This window comes from Aotus nancymaae, unplaced genomic scaffold (genome assembly GCF_030222135.1).
Source record: "Aotus nancymaae isolate 86718 unplaced genomic scaffold, 86718_ANA_hifiasm-v0.15.2.pri h1tg000053l, whole genome shotgun sequence".
Classification (NCBI taxonomy): Eukaryota; Metazoa; Chordata; class Mammalia; order Primates; family Aotidae; genus Aotus; species Aotus nancymaae.
This window is the reverse complement of record NW_026988467.1, coordinates 28,695,424-28,717,041: the sequence shown is the minus strand read 5'-3', so window position 1 is coordinate 28,717,041 and position 21,618 is coordinate 28,695,424. Positions and strand designations below refer to the sequence as shown.

Sequence of the window (21,618 nt, the reverse complement as noted above, 5' to 3'; positions counted from 1 at the left end):
GAACCAATTTATCTGAGAGATTTAAGGGCTAAAAGAGTGGGCTGGGTAGGGAAGATGAAGGACCTGAAGGACAATGTACTAGCTTCAAACAAAAACAGCAAGAAGCAAAGCCCTAACCTCCTATCCATCTTGGTGTGTGACTCATTCTATTGTCCCAGAAGACTGCTTTGCATAAAGACTGCCTGATACCCTGGCAAGTTTGCAACAGAACATTCAGCATATAGAATGGCTCTACGCAGTACATAGTAGTTATGTACAGGGGTGCGGGGAGAATAGGACACAGAAACAACTGTCTACAGCCATTTTATGGATTTCTAGGGCCCAGTCAATAGTTCAATTTCATTTCTTTTTTTTTTTTTTTGAGATGGAGTTTCACTCGTTACCCAAGCTGGAGTGCAATGGCGCGACCTCGGCTCACCGCAACCTCCACCTCCTGGGTTCAGGCAATTCTCCTGCCTCAGCCTCCTGAGTAGCTGGGATTACAGGCACGCGCCACCATGCTCAGCTAATTTTTTGTATTTTTAGTAGACGAGGTTTCACCATGTTGACCAGGATGGTCTCGATCTCTTGACCTCGTGATCCACCCGCCTTGGCCTCCCAAAGTGCTGGGATTACAGGCGCGAGCCACCGCGCCCGGCTCAATTTCATTTCTTACCTGTCAGACAACAGCTACGGGCTCCCACACAGAAGTGGAATCCCCAAGGACAGGCAGGGAGGTGCCAGGAAATGGAATCAGGACAAATCTTGAGGACTGTACATGTGGGGGTGGGGGCAGGAAGCAGAAAAACCCATGAAGCCAAGGAGGCAGCTGGACCTGGGGCCCAGCAACTGCTGCATGGAGACAGTGCTGATGGGAACTGGGGGTGGCCTCTCAGGACGGAAACCCACAGGTAAGCTTGTGGCAAAGCCATCAGAAGCCCTTTCCTTTCTCTTACAACAACCAACCTGATCTCACCACACAGGAAACCTCAGCACCAAGATGGCAAAGGAGCCAAGTGGGGTGGTGAAGGGGGTGGGACACTGGAGGCCAGGCACCCAGGCGCCACTGCCACAGCACCCCTCTTCCTCAGAAGATCCTCAATACAAACACTGTCACGTGCAAAAAAAAAAAAAAAAGAAGAAAAAAAAAACACCTTCAGAAAGAATCCTTTGGGTGATCTCTTGTCAATCATTTGTGCAGGCTAGAGAGGCACCTGTGAATGATAAGGCTACTGAGAAGCATCGTTGGCCTGGTCCTGGCACTACCAAAGGGCAGGGGAAGCAATGCCCAAGGGGCTCCCGACCAGTGCATCATCCCACATAAGAACATTCTCCAGGTCCCTTGTCCTAGGCAGGAAATCACCAGCTCTACTAAGCACCCTGCCAGGGCTCTGCCTGGGGACACATTTTCCAGGTCTAGAGAAGCAAAGGAGCCTCCAGAGCAGCTAGGAGAGCCTGAGCTGCCCAAGCAAGCCCTGCTCACAAGAGAAATGCAGTCAAGACCTGGGTGTATCACTTGTCTTGAGCTCTGAAGGGCTGGGAGGGGTCTGAGCCTCAAATCAGGCAGAGAAATGCTTAAGTCACTTGTTCTGCCAACTCACCGTGAAGGCAGCTACAGATGACAGCCCTCTCAAGACTCTTCAGCTCACAGAGGAGCCACTGACTTCATCTGTACACACCCCCACCCCCAATGCAAAGCCCACTATACACTTACAGGTATAAATGCATGAGGCCTTGCAAAATGCCATAGGTACGTAAAACTGACCCACAAAATCCAAAATTGCAAGTGTCAGATGCCAGCCAGGTCAGAACATTCTGACTTCACCAATGGGCTGCTCAGCATGGGAGCCTTTTATGGGCCAGGCCTGGCTGGGCTGCTGCTCCCTTCCCAGCATGCCCCAGCACCAGGCTCTCTAGGCCCTGGCAGAGGTGGGCTCTTGAGGCCCAGTCTGGCCTGATGCTTCTGTGCTCCGTGCTCCTGGATAGCAAGGCGCTTCTGTGACCCTGGGGGAGCTGGGTGCTTGACCTCCAGGCCCCTCTGGCCTCTTCTCAGGGCCACTGTCAGTGAGGGAGCCCTGGCCACCAGCACTCAGGTCCTGTACCCTCTTGTTGAGGTCATTGCGCTCTGTCTGCAGCGCCCGGCACAGCTTCTCCAGTCGTTGGATTTTTACCTGCAGGCCCTCCAGCTCTTTATCCCGGACTGTTTTCTAGAGAGAGAAATGAGACCTTCAGGGCCATACCCCATTAACCCCCCACTTACCATCACCACTTGGTGGCAAACACTTTAACAAGGCTGGGAGCAAGCAGACCAGAGTCCGAAGCTGGCCCCCTCTAAGAAACAGCCCTGGCTGAAGCCATGACTGGGCTCTCAAGTGGGGCAGTGTGGTGCAAAAAAGGGGCATGGCTTGGAGATAAGATATTCCTTCATTTATCTACCACATGACCTTGGCAAAGGACTTGGCTTTTAAGCCTGTCTCATCTGTAAAACAGGACTACTAATGCCATCCTCAGATCTCAAGAGAAGGTTCAATGAACCACATACCTAAAACATGCAGCAAGGTACGGCTTGCAGTCTGCTCCATCAGTGTTAGGTCCTTTCTTCTACATTACAAGCCATGAAATCACAAATTACCTGGGCTGCTTTGCATGTAAACCAGGCACATCACTGGCACCTGTTTTTTCTGCTCGTTTATTCCTTTCTTCCATTTGCTCCCTTCACTCCCACTGGAGACCTACCACTGGGCTCACCACCTCCCCTGGGAAAACAGCATTAACTTTGGACTTGGACAATGTGTGCAAATCCCACTTCTACCTCATGCTAGCTGTGTCACTGATGGGTAGAACATACAGGAAAGGCCTGATATGCGCTAAGTGCACACCCCCACCCTGGCTGCAGATCACAGACAGCCCACCTCCTCAGCCATTTCAAGCAGGGCCTTGTTGCTGCTCTCCCACCGGGACCGGTACATGGTGGTTTCTTTCTCCAGCTTCTTGATCTTCTTAGTCATCTAGGTTATTTGACAGACAGAAGGAAATGGTCAGAGCCAGGCTCTCTGTGCACCTGTTTCTCCAAAGTAGGGACTGATTGATCCCAAGGGGCAAGGTATTACAGGGTATAGTAAATGCCCTCTGTGCCATCTCACCACCAGGAAGTCACAAGTGTCCACCACCAATAACAAGAAATGGTAAGGGGCTAGGCATGGTGGCTCACACCTGTAATCCCAGCACTTTGGGAGGCCAAGGTGGGCGGATCACTTGAGGCCAGGAGTTCAAGACCAGCCTGGCCAACATGGCAAAACCATCTCTACTGAAAATACAAAAAAATTAGCCAGGTGTGGTGGCATGAGCCTGTAATCCCAGCTACTCAGGAGGCTGAGGCACAGAATCACTTGAACCTAGGAGGGGGAGGTAGCAGTGAGCCGAGATGACACCATTGCACTCCAACCTGGGCGACAGAGCGAGACTCTTACGTCTCAAAAAAAAAAAAAAGAAAGAAATGATACTGGGCATGGTGGCTCACACCTGTAATCCCAGCACTTTGGGAGGTTGAGATGGGTGGATCACTTGAGGCCAGGAATTAGAGACTAGCCTGGCCAACATGCTGAAACCCCATCTCTAGTAAAACACACACACACACTCACACACACTCTCTCTCTCTAGCCAGGCATGGTGGCACATGCCTGTAATCCCAGCTACTCAGAAGGCTGAGGCAGGAGAATCACTTGAACCTAGGAGGGTGGAGGCTGCAGTAAGCCAAGATCACGCCACTACACTCCAGCCTGGGCAACAGAGAGACACTCCATCTCAAAAAAAAAAAAAAGAACTAAGACTGCCCCATTCCCTAGGACAACCTTCAGGGTATACATACCACTGATACTGCCTCAAGAGGAAAGGCTGTGACCCCTTCCCTTGAGGGTTCACAAGGGAAGCCCCACCCTTGAGACACTCCAGATGGGAACTTCCTGAAGGCAGGCCCAATCGTTCTGAATAAAGCAGCTTATGCCCCAGCAGCCATGCCTGGCCTGGCCCACCGTTACCTTTTCCATCTCCTGCTTGAATGTGGTGAATACCTCGCTGCTTTTGGAAAGTGTGTTCTGGAACTCCTCAAACTTCTCTGTGTATAGGGCAAGCTGGTGGAGAAAGTAGCCAACAGATAACACTGGGTTTCTCTGGAAGGCACTCTGGTCAACACACTCAGACCTGTCCTTGACTCTTTGAGCCAATAATTCTACTGAGATACTATTTTTCCTTAAAATAAAGCAAAGATGTATATTTGGAAGGATGTAATCCAAAATACTAAGCCTGGAAAGTAGGAAATTTAGGGTGACTTTTATTTTGCCTTTATGTTGATTTTCAAATTTTTCTGTTCCCACCTCAAAAGTAATACAACATTTCTGAGCTACAAATGAAGTCCTCTAAGCTCACCTAACTACCTGGTCACCACCACACAGGTACTGTGCAGGTCCAAAGAGAACAAAGGATCAACCAAGGTCTCAGAGCAGCCAGCACAGAACCAGTCCTAGAATGAGGGTCCCAGTTCATTCCCTGCAGGATAGGGCCCAGTGAGGGGAACTTGAAAGGCACAGGGTCAGGTTATACACTCTCACCTGCTGCTTCAGGTGGGTCTCCTGCTGCTTCATCAGCTCACACATCCTCTGGGACTCTACTGCCTCTTTCAGGAGCTATTTCCAAGACAGAACCCCAGATCGTGTCAGAAGCCCCCAGGGGCTGTGTTTGGTTTTTAGCCACAAGCACCAGGCTTCCTGCTATCAGACTGGTACTCAAGGAATCTGTGCCTCGTCTGGCCAGACAACAACTCCCATATAACCCGGCTATAAGCTGAGCCAGAGCCCAACCTACCTCCTCCTACACCCATACCCAAACCCTGGGGCCTGAGCCTCACAAAATCCTTCTCCCGCTGGTGCCGCTCTTCTGCCTCCTTTAGCATCTCCTGGGCCTGTTGGAGCTTGGCGTCCACCAGCTGCTGTTGTAGGTCCTTGTGTTTGAAGACTTTGTCGATATGCTGCAGCAAAGATGGTGGGAGCAGTCAGCTTGTCAGGAGCTCCCTTTCTCAGGGTGGCCCCACAGGCACAGACCACGGCACTCTGCCCCCATCTTGGGGCCCATGTTGTGTGGTACATATGGGAGTCAGTTTATCAGATCGAGCCCCTCCCCCATCTCAATCTGATAAGCTGACTCCCATGTGTACCACACAACATGGGCCCCAAGTCTCTGGAAGGTCAGCTCTTTTTTTTTTTTTTTTTGAGACGGAGTTTCGCTCGTTACCCAGGCTGGAGTGCAATGGCGCGATCTCAGCTCACTGCAACCTCCGCCTCCTGGGTTCGAGCAATTCTCCTGCCTCAGCCTCCTGAGTAGCTGGGACTACAGGTGTGCGCCACCATGCCCAGCTAATTTTTGTATTTTTAGTAGAGACGGGGTTTCACCTTGTTGACCAGGATGGTCTCATCTCTTGACCTCGTGATCCACCCACCTTGGCCTCCCAAAGTGCTGGGATTATAGGCGTGAGCCACCACGCCCAGCCTGAAGGTCAGCTTTCCAACCTCACCCTGTTTCTCTCCCAGTGAGTAAGACCTTGGTATCACATGGGTCTGTGGATGGAATCTGTCCCCAAGAAGCCAAGCAATAAACACACTCAAATCTCTGGTCCCTGGATTGATCACCTATGGGGCTAGGAGCCCTCACTTTTGTGGTCCCTGATTCACTTATAAATGGGAAGAATATGGCCGGGCATGGTGGCTCACGCCTGTAATCCAAGCACTTTGGAGGCCAAGGTGGGCGGATCACCTGAGGTCGGGAGTTCAAGGCCAGCCCGACCAACATGGTGAAACCCCGTCTTAAAAAAAATAAATAAACAAATAAAAAATAAATGGGAAGAATGGGCAAAAACAATGCCTCTAAGAACACAACAGCCTAGCTCAGCTGGCAAAGACTTGTTATATCTAGGCAAAGACTAGACATGTGCATCCCAAGGAATGCCTGTCCTGCCTACTGGAGAAGCATTGGGGACCTGTGCCAGGCAAGAGAGAGCAGGGATGGAAAGAAGGTGAAGGACTCAAGTGCTTTTTTTTTTTTTTTTTTTTGAGACGGAGTTTCACTCTTATTACCCAGGCTGGAGTGCAATGGTGCGATCTCGGCTCACCGCAACCTCCGCCTCCTGGGTTCAAGCAATTCTCCTGCCTCAGCCTCCCAAGTAGCTGGGACTACAGGTGTGCGCCACCATGCCCAGCTAATTTTTGTATTTTTTTAGTAGAGACAGGGTTTCACCTTGTTGACCAGGATGGTCTCGATCTCTTGACCTCGTGATCCACCCACCTCGGCCTCCCAAAGTGCTGGGATTATAGACATGAGCCACCGCGCCCGGCCCTCAAGTGCTATTTCAAAGGTAAAATCAACTGGACTTGCTAAAATAAGAGAAAATAACTCCATTTTCTGGATGGAGAAGGGAAAGAGCCTAGAAGATAAGTCCAGTTTGGGTATGATGAAAGTGCCTGTGTCTGTCTGGGAGGACTGTAAAGAAGCAGCAGCAGGGCCTGGTAGTTCTGCACCTCCTTCTCCACAGGCAGTACTAAGTCTTTTTTTTGCTCTGCAGGGAGAGAAAGCGAGTATTCAGATTCTTTAAGTTTGTGTCTCACTATAGCAGTCCAGGAAGCCTCTATGTCTCAGTGCTGAGGGATAAGAACCAAACCAACTCCCCTCAAACCAAACAAGCAGCCTTGTTCCCAGAGGATGAAGTATGGCAAGGAAACAGGTGGGTCAGGGGAGTGCCCTCTTGGTCCTGCACACCTGTTCATCACATTGACCTATGAACCTAAGAGGTCAGATCTCGCCCGTCTCACCCACTGCCATATCTTCATGGGCTAGGAAAGGGCCTAATCCAGGCCAGGTCCTCTGTCAGCCCTGTAAGGGGGCTGCAGGTCTCCCTTCTCATGATGAGAACGTGCCCTGAACACCCAGTTGACTGGCATGGGGGACCCAAAGATTCAAGTGCCTGGGTTGGAAGCCAATGCAGTCACAAAGGCAGTGACATCTTGCCTTTTTTTTTTTTTTTGAGAGTCTTGCAGTGTCACCCAGGCTAGAGTGCAGTAGCACAATCTCAGCTCACTGCAACTTCCATCTCCTGGGTTCAAGCAATTCTCCTGCCTCAGCCTACCAAGTAGTTGGGACTACAGGCATGCCACACCATGCCTGGCTAATTTTTTTGTATTTTTAGTAGAGACAGGGTTTCACCATGTTGGCCAGGCTGGTACTGAACTCCTGACCTCAGGTAACCTGCTCGCCTCAGCCTCTCAAAGTGCTGGGATTACAGGCGTGAGCCACCATGCCCGGTCTGACATCCTGCCTTTTAAGTGGCAGGAGCAGCAAGGAATCAGTGGACATCGTCTCTGGAGTCCATCACTGATCACAGCTACAGCCCCTCCCCTGCGATTCCAAATTCTACAAAGCTCTGAAAATGAAAATTGTCATAAGCTGGCAGCCAAACTTGACCAGCATCACTGTAAGCCCATAATCTACGTGTGTTTGGAAGTTCTATTGCATAAACATTAACGTGTCTAGCTTCCCCAAAGCCCTGCTGAGGGTGCTGTATAACACACAGTCCATATACGTACCTCCATTCTAAAATGTGGATAGTTCTCATTCCAAAAGATACCTGGCCCAGTAGTTTGGGGCAAGGCATTGTGGACCTAGGGCTGTGTGGCTGTAAGTGAGCCTCTTCTCCACACCTGTTTTTTTTATCTATGAGGAATAACATTACTCTCCTTCCAAGGAAGGAAGAAGAAAGAAGAATGGGATGAAGCCTGAAAAGGTACTGTCCCAGTGCCTATCACACACTCAAAACCTTATAATTTCTAGGCCATGACTGCTGTCCATGACACCCTTACCTCCTCTCGCAGCTCATACTGCTCTATCAGCTTCTTGAGCCTCTCAGCCAGCTCCATGTTCTCTTGGCGCAGCTTGGAGTTGCGCTCATTGTGCTGTTCCATCTGCAGCTGAATGTCATTCAATGTCACCTGGAAATGCGAAGTCACCTCCTTGCGCTTCTCCTCCTCCTCCCGGGCCCGCTGCACACCTTCTTCCTGGGCAGAGAAGTCAGCCCTAGAGCCATCATCCACTGCTACCTCACAAGGCTCCCCCAATTAGTTTACAGATAGTCTCTGCCAAAAGCCCTCCCTGCTCCCAAAGTGAGGGAGTAGCCAGGCTCCAGGATGTTGTGTAATGTGAGTTCCAATGGTCCCCTCTGTATATCAGGTGACAAATGAGATTGTCGCCCTTGGGAAAAATGCAGGCACACCTGTAAGTGTCATTCTGAAGTAAGTTGGATTTCCTAAGGCCTATTCTTCCAGATTTCAGATTAATGTGCATTTGTTCCCTGTGCCCCCAGAGACCAAGCTGTTAAAATTTAGTAACACCCAGGGTTTGCAAAGTTGTGCAGATTAGGCACTCAACACTTCTGATGGGGGAGGTACACTGCCCCCTCACTGGAAGACATCCAGTAAAATCTATTAAAATTAAAAATCTGCATATATTTTGACCTAGCCATTTCACTTCAGTAACTTACCCTACAGGTAAGTTCTATATAACTGACCAGCAATAAATATAACAAGAATTTTCACTATAGTTCTATATGTAATAGTGAAAAATGGTGAACCCAAAAATGTCTTAACTAGGGCATTGATAAAATATAATGTATCCATATAATGATGTTATGCTGTTAAAAAGAGTGAAGATAAGGCTGGGCACAGTGGCTCACGCCTGTAATTCCAGTACTTTGGGAGACCGAGGTGGGCAGATCACAGGGTCTGAAGTTCAAGACCAGCCTGACCAACATGGTGCAACCCTGTCTATACTAAAAATACAAAAAAATTAGCCGGGTGTGGTGGCAGTTGCCTGTAATCCCAGCTACTCAGGGGGCTGAGACAGAAGAATCCACTGAACCTAGGAGGCAGAGGTTGCAGTGAGCTGAGACCGCGCCATTGCACTTCAGCCCGGACGACAAGAGTAAGACTCTGTCTCAAAAAAAAAAAAAAAAAAAAAGAGTAAAGATAGCCCTACACAAACAGATAGGGATATACATTATGTAAAGTGAAAAAAAAAATAGGATATGAAATGGTACATGTATAATAATTTCATGCTAGAAACTACATGTAAGATTTTTACATATTAAAAGGTAAGTTGGAAGAATGTATGTAAATTTCCTGTAACCACAGACTGCCCTCGCCACAGAAGCAGCAGAACGTTGGAAAGACCCAGGTTCGTGACTGACCAACCTCTGGAACGAGAGCTGCTTGTCAGGGCCAGACCTCCGCTTACCAGGGGACTGTCTTTCATTGAGAAATACTGATGCCAGTGCATTATGGATTCTCTTAGCACCTTATCCTTATCTAATACATTTCAAATGGTTACAAGTAGTACTCTCTAATGTAAGGCATTATTGAGAAAGTGTATTTCTATGCCACAACTCTGCACTATTTTTTTAAAAAATTATTTATTTATGTATTTATTTTGAGACAGAGCCTTGCTCTGTCACCCAGGCTGCAATCGCAGCTCACTGCAACCTCCACCTCCCAGGTTCAAGTGATTCTCCTGCCTCAGCTTTCCAAGTAGCTGGGACTACAGGTGCCCACCACCATGCCTGGCTAATTTTTGTATTTTTAGTAGAGACGGTGTTTCACCATATTGGCCAGGCTGGTCTCGAACTCCTGACTTTGCGAATTGCCTGACTTGGCCTCCCAAAGTGCTGGGATTATAGGTGTAAGCCACTGTGCATGGCCACTACTTTTTTTGAGACAGTGTCTCACTCTGTTGCCCATGCTGTAATGCAGTGGTGCAATCTTGGCTCACTGCAACCTCAGCTTCCTGGGTGCAAGGGATTCTCGTGCCTCAGCCACCTGAGTAGCTGGATTATAGGCATGTACCGGCACACTTGCTAATTTTTGTATTTTTAGTAGAATGGGGTTGTGCCATGTCAGCCAGGTTGGTCTCAAACTCCTGGCCTCAAGTGATCCACCCACTGTGGCCTCCCAAAGTGTTGAGATTACATGTGAGTCGCCATGCCCAGCCTTGCTTTTTTACAGTATTCCACATTGAAACTATAATGTTTTGGATAATATAAATAAAAAGAAAGACCAGGCAGAAGTCAAGGAAACCAGAGCTACCTGTTCAAGGGTGCCCAGCGCCTACCTTGAGGGAGCGGTTGTGCCGCTGCAGCTCACGGCATAGGCTCTCAAGCTTGCTACGGGCCAGGACGGCCTTGCTGTGTTCACCACGCAGGTGGTCCTTCTCTTGCACCAGCTGGCTCTGCTTTTTCTGCAGGAGCTTCATCTGCTTCTGTGAGTTCCGGTGCTCCTCCAGCTGAGGACAGGGATAGGGAGGGCAGGTGAGCATTCTGTGGGGCCTTCCTGGTGGGGATCACTACGCAGGTCTAGGGTCTCCTGAGCTGCCCTGACCTGCACCCCCTCAGGCCATGAGTGCTGTCGTGGGCTGATGCTGTGCTGACACTTATATACTCCTCCCATGAACTGCACACAATAACCCCAAAGGGTCCACCATAGGGAGAGAGAAATGGACACTCACTAGGGCAAGCAGGGGCCACACAGCCAGCAGGTGCCAATTCCTATTCGAGCTCTGACTCTGGGCCACTAGAGCCACTTCAGGCTGTTGCATTTCCCCAATTTGCTGGACACTCATGCCCAAGGATGAGACCACCTGCTACTCTACCTTGTGCCCATTAACAGACCCCCATCGCTCCCTCTCATTCCTTCAAAACGTTAGCACTGGGTTAGCACCAGCGCCCTTCCCAACATAATTACTTTTCTCATTTGTGGTCACTTCAGTATCAACAGACAATCCTTCTGACTCCCTGGCCTCACAGTACTTCACCTCTTCCGCAAACCCAGTCCTTTTCCCAGCTCAGTTCCCCTCCCATGACCCCTCCTGGTCACTACTTTTATTAAGACAGTGTTTCACTCTGGTGCCCATGCTGTAATGCAGTGGTGCAATCTCAGCTCACTGCAACCTCAGCTTTCTGGGTGCAAGGGATTCTCGTGCCTCAGCCACCTGAGTAGCTGGATTATAAGCATGCACCATCACACTTGGCTAATTTTTGTATTTTTAGTAGAATCCAGGCCTGTACAGCAGAAATATAATGCAAACCATGTCAGTAATTAAAATATTCTACTGACCACACTAAAAAAGTAAAAAGAAACAGGTGAAATTAACTTTAGTTATATCTATAACTAAAATTATTAATTAAGCTAGGAGGAATATATATATATTTATTATTTTTTTCCTTTTTCGATACTGAGTCTTGCTCTGTCACCCAGGCTGGAGTGCAGTGGCAAGATCTCGGCTCACTGCAACCTCTGCCTCCTCGGTTCAAGAGATTCTCTTGCCTCAGCCTCCCAAACAGCTGGGACTACAGGCACGTGCCACCATGCCCAGCTAATTTTTGTATTTTTAGTAGAGATGGGGTTTCACCATGTTGGCCAGGTTGGTCTCGAACTCCTGACCTTGTGATCCACCCGCCTGGGCCTCCCAAAGTGCTAGGATTACAGGCGTGAGCCACGGTTCCCAGTCATAATATATTTATTTAACACAATATCCAAAACATTACAATTTCAACATGAAATCAATGTAAAAAAGTAAGGCCGAGAGTGGTGGCTCACAACTTTGATCCCAGCACTTTGGGAGGCCAAGGCAGGTGGATCACTTGAGGTCGGGAGTTCAAGACCACTCTGGCAAACATGGTGAAACCCCGTCTCTACTAAAAAAAAATACAAAGTGAGATGTTTTATATTCTTTGTTTTTGCTTAAGTCTTCAAAATCTGATGTGTATCTTACATTTATAGGATGTTCAAATTCAGACTGGCCACATGTCAATTAGCTAGAGATGGCTCTATCCTGGACAGCGCAGATCTAGACTTTGTCACTACCAGAAAGCACACTCACTATCTCAATTTCCAGCAGCCCAGGCCAGGACTACTACTACCTATCTTTTTAGCCATTCCAATCAAAATCTGTGATCCTCAGAAAGTTTCTTACCCTATAGGACCCCCAATCCACTGACTCAACCATTCTTCCACTCTCCTTTAAAATAATCACTTACCTTATTACCTGGCTTAGATTTCTTACACCCTCACTCTCTTGGCCCTTCCCCAGATACTGCAACCCTAGTAAAGCACCTTCCTGCTTTAAACAGCACTAGAACAACCCTACTTGAAGAGTCTCACTTTAAATTCATGGCCACCAATTTCAGGAAGACCAGAAATCCCAAAACAATGTACATGCTATTCAAACTCCTCTCCTTCCAGACAACTATTTAATCGTCCTCAACAAATCTCAAAACAGAATAAACCAGAGAATGAGGGGCACAAGCTCCACATCTGCCAGTCCACCTGCCCCATCTTCTCCTCCAGTCACATAGACATAGCCATGTGGTTACCACAGCCAAGTCCCCTTCTTCGGCATTGGGCCTCAGCTCCCCTCTACTCAGAACACCACTCCAGCAACTCACTTCCTCTCTTGCATCAGCAACTTTTCCCTGGCTGCATCACTCTAAAAGGGTGCTTATATTCTTTATACTTCTTATTTAATCCTTATAAGAGTATCATTAGGCAGGTATGACATTTCCCATTTTACAGATGAGCAAAGTTCCTTACAGGAAAATATTAATAAATGTGCATGGAATGAATGAATTTTAAAATAAATAGGCTATGACCATCAATGAATGAATCTGCAGTTCAAATTCTGATGGAGAACCTGACGAAAGAATTTGGTTGCTCTACCTCAACCCACTGAACAATGTTACAACAGAGTGGGAAGGGCACACTTTGTATTTATTGTGAGGGAGCATGAAGTACAGAGGAGTATTCTTCATACTACGTATGAAAATTTCTTGTCAAAAAAGTTGAAGCTGAATTGGATCAAGCTTTAGAGCTAACTTCTACTTCACTTACAGGCACTAAGAAGGTAGGGAAGTAAAATGCTACCAGAGATGACAAAGCTAACAGGGTGCATCCTACAGGACAGCTAGTCTGGTTTCTGTAAAAAGTCAATGTCTCAAAAAAAAGTCAATGTCATGGGAATATGAGGAGGCAGTGACAAGAAGACTACTCCGTTATAAAAGGAAAAAAGTATCAAGTGACTAGTGTTAGTTTTATTAAGTGTGATAATGGCTCTATGCATCTGTATTTGAGGAAAATGCATCAAGATCACATGGTGTCTTCAACTCAGGCCAGGAACAAGGGTTCTACCATCTTGGAATCATTCTTTGAGAAACTTCTTTGAAGGAATGTGCAGTTTCTTCTCTTACTGTACAGCCCTGAAGAAGCTGGCTGGGAAGTGACCCGATTTAACAGATAGTTCAGAGAAAAGTTGAATAGGAATCAAGCCACCTACCTGCCCCTGCACCCCCAACCCTACACCAGGTGGCATGCTGATTTTCCCAAGGCAGGGAAGGTGCCTGCAGAGAGGGGAACTGACCAGTTCAGCATACTTCTTGCACAGAGCGGCCAGCTTCTCCTCTGGGGTACTCAGAGTATTCAATGTCTGCATCAGCAACGTGATCTCCTTCCCTGCAAAGCACAGGAGAAAAGACATGCACCCTCTTCTCCAGGGGTCCCCTCCAGGCCTGGGCTCATACTCGTGAGTGCTGAAGATAGCCCTCCCCATGATACCTTATATTTTGCTTGTTGATTAGCTGCCTTCCTTGATATAGGGACCAACTCAATCCTTTCTTCACTGTAGCCCCAGTACTGTCCATAGTACCATCACAGAGCATATGCTCAACAAATGCTCATCAAATGAATGACTGGACCCTAGTGAAATCTCCTTATTGGGCACCATGGTGGGAGGAAAAAAATTGCCTGCTCTACCAATAGACGAAATGTGTCCCACTTATGATTACAGGGCTACTGTTTCAATGCAAGGAAGGCCCACCCTCCTGACAGAGGTAGGATCCAAAAAGGAGTAAGCATCTTAGCCTCCTTGAGAAATACTAAACTCTTGTCAACAAAGTAGACAAACCTCGAATTTTAAAATGAAGATACTTTCCATATATGTGATCCTAAGACTTTTATTTATTTATTTTTTTTTTGAGATGGAGTCTCACCCTGTTACCTAGGCTGGAGTGCAATGGCACAATCTTGGCTCACTGCAACCTCTGCCTCCCGGGTTCAAGCTGTTCTCCTGCCTCAGCCTCCCAAGTAGCTAGGATTACAGGTGTGCACTACCATGCCCAGCTACTTTTTGTATTTTTAGTAGAGATGGGGTTTCATCATGTTGGCCAGGCTGGTCTTGAACTCCTGACCCTCAGGTGATCCACCCACCTTGGCCTTCCAAAGTGCTGCGATTACAGGCATGAGCCACCGTGTCTGGCCTAGATTCTTAAATATATATATGTTACCATCAAATGACGGTCACTGCCTATTTCCCATTGCGTGTGCCTGAGTCAGGGAGCCTTCCCTCTGCCTCCCGAGAAGGGCCCGAGAGATCAGCACGGAGACTGCAATTCACTGGCATACATGCCAAATCCAACCCACGGATGGGTTTTGTTTGGCTCCTACCATTTTAGCTGCTAACTATGAAAAAATCTAGAGATCTAGATTTCTGGCTTTTCTTAAAAAAAAAAAAAAAAAAAAAAAAAAAAAAAAAAAAAAAAAGGCTGGTTGCACCCAGCCTGTAGTTTTGCCTGTTCTCAGTTGGCTAGTTAAGAGCAACTAAGTAAATAGCAGTAAAGCCTTTGGCTAAAGTAGGCTCTATCTTTATGGAGCCTTGCTTATGCAGACATTTGGGTTTCCAACTCTGGGCTATTCTGATTTTCTTACTATAAACAAAAGTAGAAACTAGGACCCAGAGAGGAGAAGGGGCACACCCAAGGTCACAAGGCAGGTAATACTGGCTGGCACAGGAGGCTACTCGGACCTCCTGCTCTCCATTGTCTCAAAGAGAGAGCAGGTTGCACGTCAACCCCTTGTTGCTCCAAAAGCCAGAAGGCCTTGTGCTGGGAACCCCTGCATCTTTCTATGCATGACTCCCACATCCCTGGCTTTGATTAGACTAGGGTGACTTGCTGCTCTGAGAAGTACCATTTCCTCTAAATCCTGGCAGAACAGACTGGCCCAGGGAACATCAAGTCCAAATTCCCTCCCCTCACCAGCTGCACAAAGAGCCACTCTCTGCTCACCCAAACCCTTGGCTTTTTTCTTCTCCTGTGGCCTTCGGTGGTCTCGGTCTCCCACATCGTCACTTGGCCGGATCTCTTCTGTGCCTGGCTCCCCCTTGGAGGGTACCTTCTCTCCATTTACTACTGGAGATGGCTCAGGCTCCCCATTCCTTGCCACATAGGTCCGGGACTTCTCTGCATCTTCCGGCTCACCCTGTGCCCCATCCTCGCCCGGGCCCCCCTGGTTATTGTCCACACAGTATGTGCTCAGTATGTCCTCCAATTGGCGGCTCAGCTCCTCAGAGACATCACGGAGGGCCCCAGACTGAGCCGTTTTGGCTTGTGCCCCTAAAGCAGGAGAGGATGAGAAAGAAGACGATTATACCACTGGTTGGGATTTTTCAAGCCCAAACTCAGCAGTTTGAGTTAAATGTTGCCTAATTTTTCTTTTTTTATGGAAACTGAGAAGCAAGAATGGAGCATCATTCAGCAACAAATCTAGTTCTTGTCAGAATATAGATTCGAAACTTTTTTTTTTTTTCAGATGGAGTCTCGCTCTGTCACCCAGGCTGGAGTGCAGTGGCGCAATCTCAGCTCACTGCAACCTCTGCCTCCCAGTTCAAGCGATTCTCCTGCCACAGCCTCCCTAGTAGCTGAGATTAGAGGCATGCACCACCACACCTAGCTAATTTTTGTATTTTTAGTAGAGACAGGGTTTCTCCATGTTGGTCAGGCTGGTCTCGAACTCCTGACCTCAGGTGATTCACCTGCCTTGGCCTCTCAAAGTGCTGGGATTACAGGCGTGAGCCGCCACGTCCAACCTCAAAACATCTTTTAAAAGAAATTAGTCATCGTTGCTTAACTTTTTTTTTTTTTTTTAAGGCGGGGTTTCACCATATTGGTCAGGCTGGTCTTGAGCTCCTGACCTCAGGTGATCCTCCCGTCTCAGCCTCCCAAAGTGCTAGGATTACAGGCGTGAGCCACCGCGCCCGGCAACTTTTTTTTTTTCTTGCCAAACTCAGGTGATGGATGCTTAACTTCTTTAAGTCAATTTACTTGTAAAATGACACAACTATTTCTTACTATTATCACCCGAACATGTTGGTTACGAACATAAAAGTATGTAAAGCATCAGCGCACAGGGCTGGCATGAAGCAACTTCCAGTCCATCTCCTTCCCCCCTCACCAACAATTTCTTGCCATTCAGATTGTTCTAGAAATGCCTCAAAACAGGAAGGGCAGTTAGCTGTTGGCGGCTGAGGTGTTTCTAACAGGACCTGGATTTCCTGATTGGGTGCCTCGTTTGGCTGCCACCTGACTTAATCCTGTCGGAGCTTCTCTCCAGAGAAGAGAACTCTGCTCCTGTACTTAGAGGGGACGGCTCGCCAACTCGCCGGGACTCAGGAGGGACCGCGGCCCCAGCACTGGCCTCTCATTCTACATCTCCTCCTTCTGGACAACCTGGCCTCGGCCTCTGAAGTCCAGAAGTGAGGCCAGGCCCACAGCTCCTCCCCCTGCCCGCTGGCAATGCAGAGCTGGCACACACCCTCCGGCTTCCGAGGAGCCTGGCCGCTGCCGGGACCTTCAGCTTCTGCCGCAGGAGCCGCCTGGCTGGGCCGCTCCTGGGTTCCCTCGGGTCCCGCTTCCGGTTGTCCCGGGCTGCTTTTTGGGTTGGATTGTTTGGCAGCCCCGTTCTTTTTGTCTTGGTTCTTCATTGTGATGAGCGATGCTGGGTCAGAAGGAGATCCTTTAGAAACAAACACAGTTGCAATTTTCCAGACTTCGAAATTCTTCGCAGTCTGGATCAGAAATCCCCACAGCAGGCGCCCAAAGCTTCTTAAACGGACCGGCCGGCCCCGGCGAAGGGCGCCAACGGCTCTCCGGTCTTGGCGGGTCAGGGGAGCCCGGCGTGCCGGGGCAGGCTTTCGGGGCGCAGCTCCCGCAGCGGATGAGGAAAGAGGCCTCTTTTTCTCCTCGGAGCCACTTCCCAGCACAACCAACCCCCTCGCGGCAGGCCGAGCGCGGGATTGGCTCGGGGCCGGAGACTGACGTGGCGGGACGCCGGAGTCCCAGCACCGCCCCCGCCCCCAAGGCCCCACGTGCGCCCCCCGCGCGCGCGCGCACAGCCACCCACGTCCCGCGCGCCCTCCAGCTGCGAGGCACGCCCGCGCATGCGCACAAGCCCTAGACAGCCCCCCGGCCCACGCGCGGAGTCACCGTGATTTGCCCACAAGCCGAGGAACGTCCCGGCCCGCACACCCTCCGATTATCTCTCCCACGGGTCGCCGCGGCACGTACCTCACAGCCGAAGTCCGACGGCTTCCCCAGCTCTGGCCTCGCACCGGAAACCCCGAGTAACCGCTGCCGGCGAGCAGCCTGCTCCCGCCGCAGCCAATCAATAGCCGGCGCCGGCGCGGAGCTTGCTGGGAAGGACGAAGCGAGGGCGGCCTTGGAGGCGGGCGCGTTGTGAGGGCGGGGCAGCGAAAGGACTATGCGTCCCTCCGTACGCTGGGGCTGGCAGCAGCGCCCAAGGTGCAGACGGGGCTGTAGTCCTGGGAGTCCAAAAAGAGCCCGTCATTCTGCACAAATGCCCAGGTCAACCTTGTTTCTATCTCGCAGAAGCTATGCTTCAACTCCTAAAACCTTGCGCCTAGCTATTGTTTCCTGCAGGCCTCCGTCAAGCCTTCCTCCCTGGCCTTGAACAAATATGACTCCATCCAGGAATTCCGAGGACTCGGGAAAAGGGATAGAGCCCTGGGGTGAGGCCCAGGAGACCCCTACTCCAATCCCAGCTTCATCACGGATTTGCTGTGTGGCTGGACGTTCTTTTTTCTCCCTGGGCCTCAGTGTCCTTCTTCCTAAGGAGGTGTTTAATAACAATAGCAGTTTTCTTGAGCGCTTACTGTGTGCTTTCCGATATCTGATAGCTTCATTCTCATAACCACTCATTGAAATAAATACTGTTGGCCGGGCATGGTGGCTCACGCCTGTAATCCAAGCACTTTGGAGGCCAAGGCGGGCGGATCACCTGAGGTTGGGAGTTCAAGACCAGCCTGACCAACATGGTGAAACCCCGTCTTAAAAAGAAAAAAAAAATTAAAAAAGAAATAAGTACTGTTATCCCCAGTTTACGGAAAAGGACAGTAAGAGAAAGGCTAGGTAACTTCCAAGGTCACATCGATAGTGAGTGGTTAAAATGGATTCAAAATTGTTAAGTCTGACACCAGTACCCAGGTAACTTCTCAGCTTCCCTTTTTTTGAGACGGAGTTTCGCTCTTATTACCCAGGCTGGAGTGCAATGGCGCGATCTCGGTTCACCGCAACCTCCGCCTCCTAGGTTCAAGCAATTCTCCTGCCTCAGCCCCCCAAGCAGCTGGGACTACAGGTGCGCCCCACCATGCCCAGCTAATTTTTGTATTTTTAGTAGAGACGGGGTTTCACCATGTTGACCAGGATGGTCTCGATCTCTTGACCTCGTGATCCCCCTGCCTCGGCCTCCCAAAGTGCTGGGATTACAGGCGTGAGCCTCCGCGCCCGGCCTACCCTGTCTTTTACCCAGAAGAAACACTACCACAGCAGGTTTTCCTGAGGCAGTCAAGGTAACTTGTGAACGTAGGTCATATTTTCCCCTCTCCATTACCATTTTGGCAGTCAGTTCCTCAGGAAGGTGCTGAGTTAAGGCTTTCAGGCATATTCTAGAGCCTTTTCTCTGACTGCCCCACTCTACAAAAGTCTCGCTGGGTAAGTTAAAGTCGAAAATAACCACAATTCTCTACACCTGAGATCAGAAATTCTGTATCCCCGTTGCCTCTGGATAATGAAATCAAACCCAACAATCCTTGTGCCTGGAATTTGAAGCCTAAGAGGTTTGGCTTTTGTCAAACTCAAAATCTTTTGAGGCCCAATTCAAAGGTCACTGCAGAGCCTTCCCAGTGCTCTGCAATCTGTACTCGCTCCCTAGGTCTGCAGAGTTCTGTTACAGCATTAGCAGTGAGGTGTTGAAATTACTATTTGCTTACAAGTCAGTGAATTTTGCAAGAACTGCTGGCGAAATATTCTAGTCCCAGAGCCTGGCATCAGGCTGTGGGTAGAGAAGATTGTAAATTGTTGTACTAATTGAGCATTGGTTTAGGGCTGTTAGGATGTTAAATATTTCCCCCAAAGGCTCAGTGACAGACTTAAGAGCAGTGCATTTTGGATTTCGGATTTTCAGATTAGGGATGCTCAACCGGTAAAATCTGAGAAAATCCCAAATTCGAAACACTTCTGGTCCGACGCATGTTGGATAAGGGATATTCAACTTTAGTATAATGATGGAACTGAGGCTCAAAAAGGTTTGGAATCCAGATGTCCTGAAACCAAGGCCCTGATTATTTCTAGAAAAGCATTCTGGAAATTTCTTGAGGAAGCACCATATAAATCAGGCCTTGATGAGTTTCCATATAAAAAAAGTGTTCTAGGCCAGGTGCAGTGGCTCACATCTGTAATCCCAGCATTTTGGGAGGCTGAGGCAGGCGGATCACCTGAGATCGGGAGTTGGGAGACCAGCCCAACCAACATGGAGAAACCCCATCTCTACTAAAAATACAAAATTAGCGTGGTGGCACATGCCTGTAATCCCAGCTGTTCCAGAGGCTGAGGCAGGAAAATTGCTTGAACCCGGGCAGCTGAGGTTGCAGTGAGCCGAGACCATGCCACTGCACTCCAGCCTGGCAACAAGAGCGAAGCTCTTCTCAAAAAATAATAAAAGGGGTGTTCTAGGTGAGATAAAGAACATAAGAAAAATGTATGCATGGGGCAAGGGGTAGAGGGTGTAGCAGAAGGGTCAACAATGGCCTAGAGGGGGCAGCTGGGTAATGAGAACAGGCAAGAATATTTGACAGAAACATGGGTTAAGAAGTCACTTTTGGGTGGATTCAGTGGCTCAGGATTGTAATCCCAGCCACTTTGGGAGGCTGATCACCTGAAGTCAGGAGTTCAAGACCAGCCTGGCCAACATGGTGAAACCCCAAATCTACTGAAAATACAAAAATTAGCCAGGTGTGGTGGTGTGCACCTGTATTCCCAGCTACGGGAGGCTGAGGCAGAAGAATCGCTGGAACCCGGGAGGCAGAGGCTGCAGTGAGCCGAGATTGCACCACTGTACTCCAGCCTGGGCGACAAAGTGAGACTCCATCTCAAAAAAAAAAGAAGTTATTTTCTTCTTTGCTATAAACAATGTACAGCAACAATATTAGCACTTGCCAGACTCAGAGAGAAGTGGTGATTGCAGTAAAATACAGCAGCTCTTGCACATTGTCACCAAGCAGAAACTCAGGCCGGGTAGGGCCAGACAGTATTTTTTTCTTTTTTAGATAGGTCTTACTCAGCTGCTGGGGCTGGAGTGCAGTGATGATCTTAGCTCACTGCACACTCAACCACTTGCACTCAAGTGGTTCTCCTGCCCCGAGTCTCCCAAGTAGCTAGGACTACCAATATATGCCACCACAGCCAGTTAACTTTTAAATTTTTTTGTATAGACAGGTCTCACTATGCCTCACAGGCTGGTCTTGAACTCCTGGCCTCAAGCAGTCTTCCTGCCTTGGCCTCCCATAGGGTTGGGATTACAGGCATGAGGCATGGTGTTTGGCCTTTTTTTTTTAAATTGAGACGTATTGAAAGGACAGTCATTTTCAAGACAGACATTTCTTTAATGTTGGCAATTCAAACTTAAACACACTCTGCCAAGCAAAACCTTCTTGTGGGTTCTGTCAACTTTTTGGCTGCTTGTCTGCAATCTCTGCTTTAGGAATTGATCTAAACTGAAGGGAGGAGTCTGTGAACTACTTGATCTTAAGAGGTTCAGGCTGGGCGTGGTGGCTCAGGCCTGTAATCCCAGCGCTTTGGGAAGCTGAGGCGAGCGGATCACCTGACGTTAGGAGTTCAAGACCAGCCTGGCCAACGTGGTGAAATCCCATTTCTACAAAAAATACAAAAATTAGCCAGGCGTGGTGGCAGGTGCCTGTAATCCCAGCTACTCAGGAGGCTGGGGCAGGAGAATCGCTTGAACCTGGGAGGCAGAGGTTGCAGTGAGCCAAGATGGCACGGCTGCACTCCAGCCTGAACGCCAAGAGCAAAAAACTGTCTCAAAAAGGGTTCAAAAGGCTATAGAGTGGTGCTGATGAAACGAAGTCAAAATCATTTAGAGAAACTCTAGACTAAACTACAGTGTCAGCCAAGATCAGTCATTGCTGGAGGTGGGGCAGAAAGGAGGGATCCTTAAGCGGGAAGCTTATGACTTATGAAGGTGATGGATATATTCAGTCTTGCAGTTGTTTTATGGGTATATATATGTTTCAATTGAGCAAAGTGTATATACTTTAAATATGTACAATTTATATGTCAATTATATTTCAATAAAGCCAAAGGAAAAAAAACTTTACACCAGCTGCAGGTTGGTACAACTCTTATTTCCACTG

General features: G+C 48.8%; 1 protein-coding gene across 1 annotated transcript; it reads right to left on the bottom strand.

The window, feature by feature from the left end:
- Nucleotides 1–1,487: 1,487 nt before the first annotated feature.
- TXLNA (taxilin alpha) lies at nt 1,488–17,546 on the bottom strand. The gene is made up of 11 exons (XM_012441042.3): nt 17,459–17,546; nt 16,707–16,907; nt 15,182–15,508; nt 13,480–13,571; nt 10,180–10,350; nt 7,881–8,075; nt 4,883–5,002; nt 4,587–4,661; nt 4,017–4,109; nt 2,892–2,987; nt 1,488–2,186 (listed from the first exon to the last, which is right to left on the bottom strand). The coding sequence occupies exons 2-11, from the start codon at nt 16,873–16,875 to the stop codon at nt 1,893–1,895; spliced, it is 1,632 nt and encodes a 543-aa protein (XP_012296465.1). The 5' UTR covers nt 16,876–16,907; nt 17,459–17,546; the 3' UTR covers nt 1,488–1,892.
- Nucleotides 17,547–21,618: the final 4,072 nt, after the last annotated feature.

Coding starts and splice junctions, on each gene's coding strand:
- TXLNA (XM_012441042.3), bottom strand. CDS start 16,875: ATGAAGAACCAAGACAAAAAGAACGGGGCTGCCAAACAATCCAACCCA. Junction 4,110..4,586: donor AGACCCACCTGAAGCAGCAG/GTGAGAGTGTAT, acceptor TTTCTCCACCAG/CTTGCCCTATACACAGAGAA. Junction 2,988..4,016: donor TCAAGCAGGAGATGGAAAAG/GTAACGGTGGGC, acceptor CAAATAACCTAG/ATGACTAAGAAGATCAAGAA.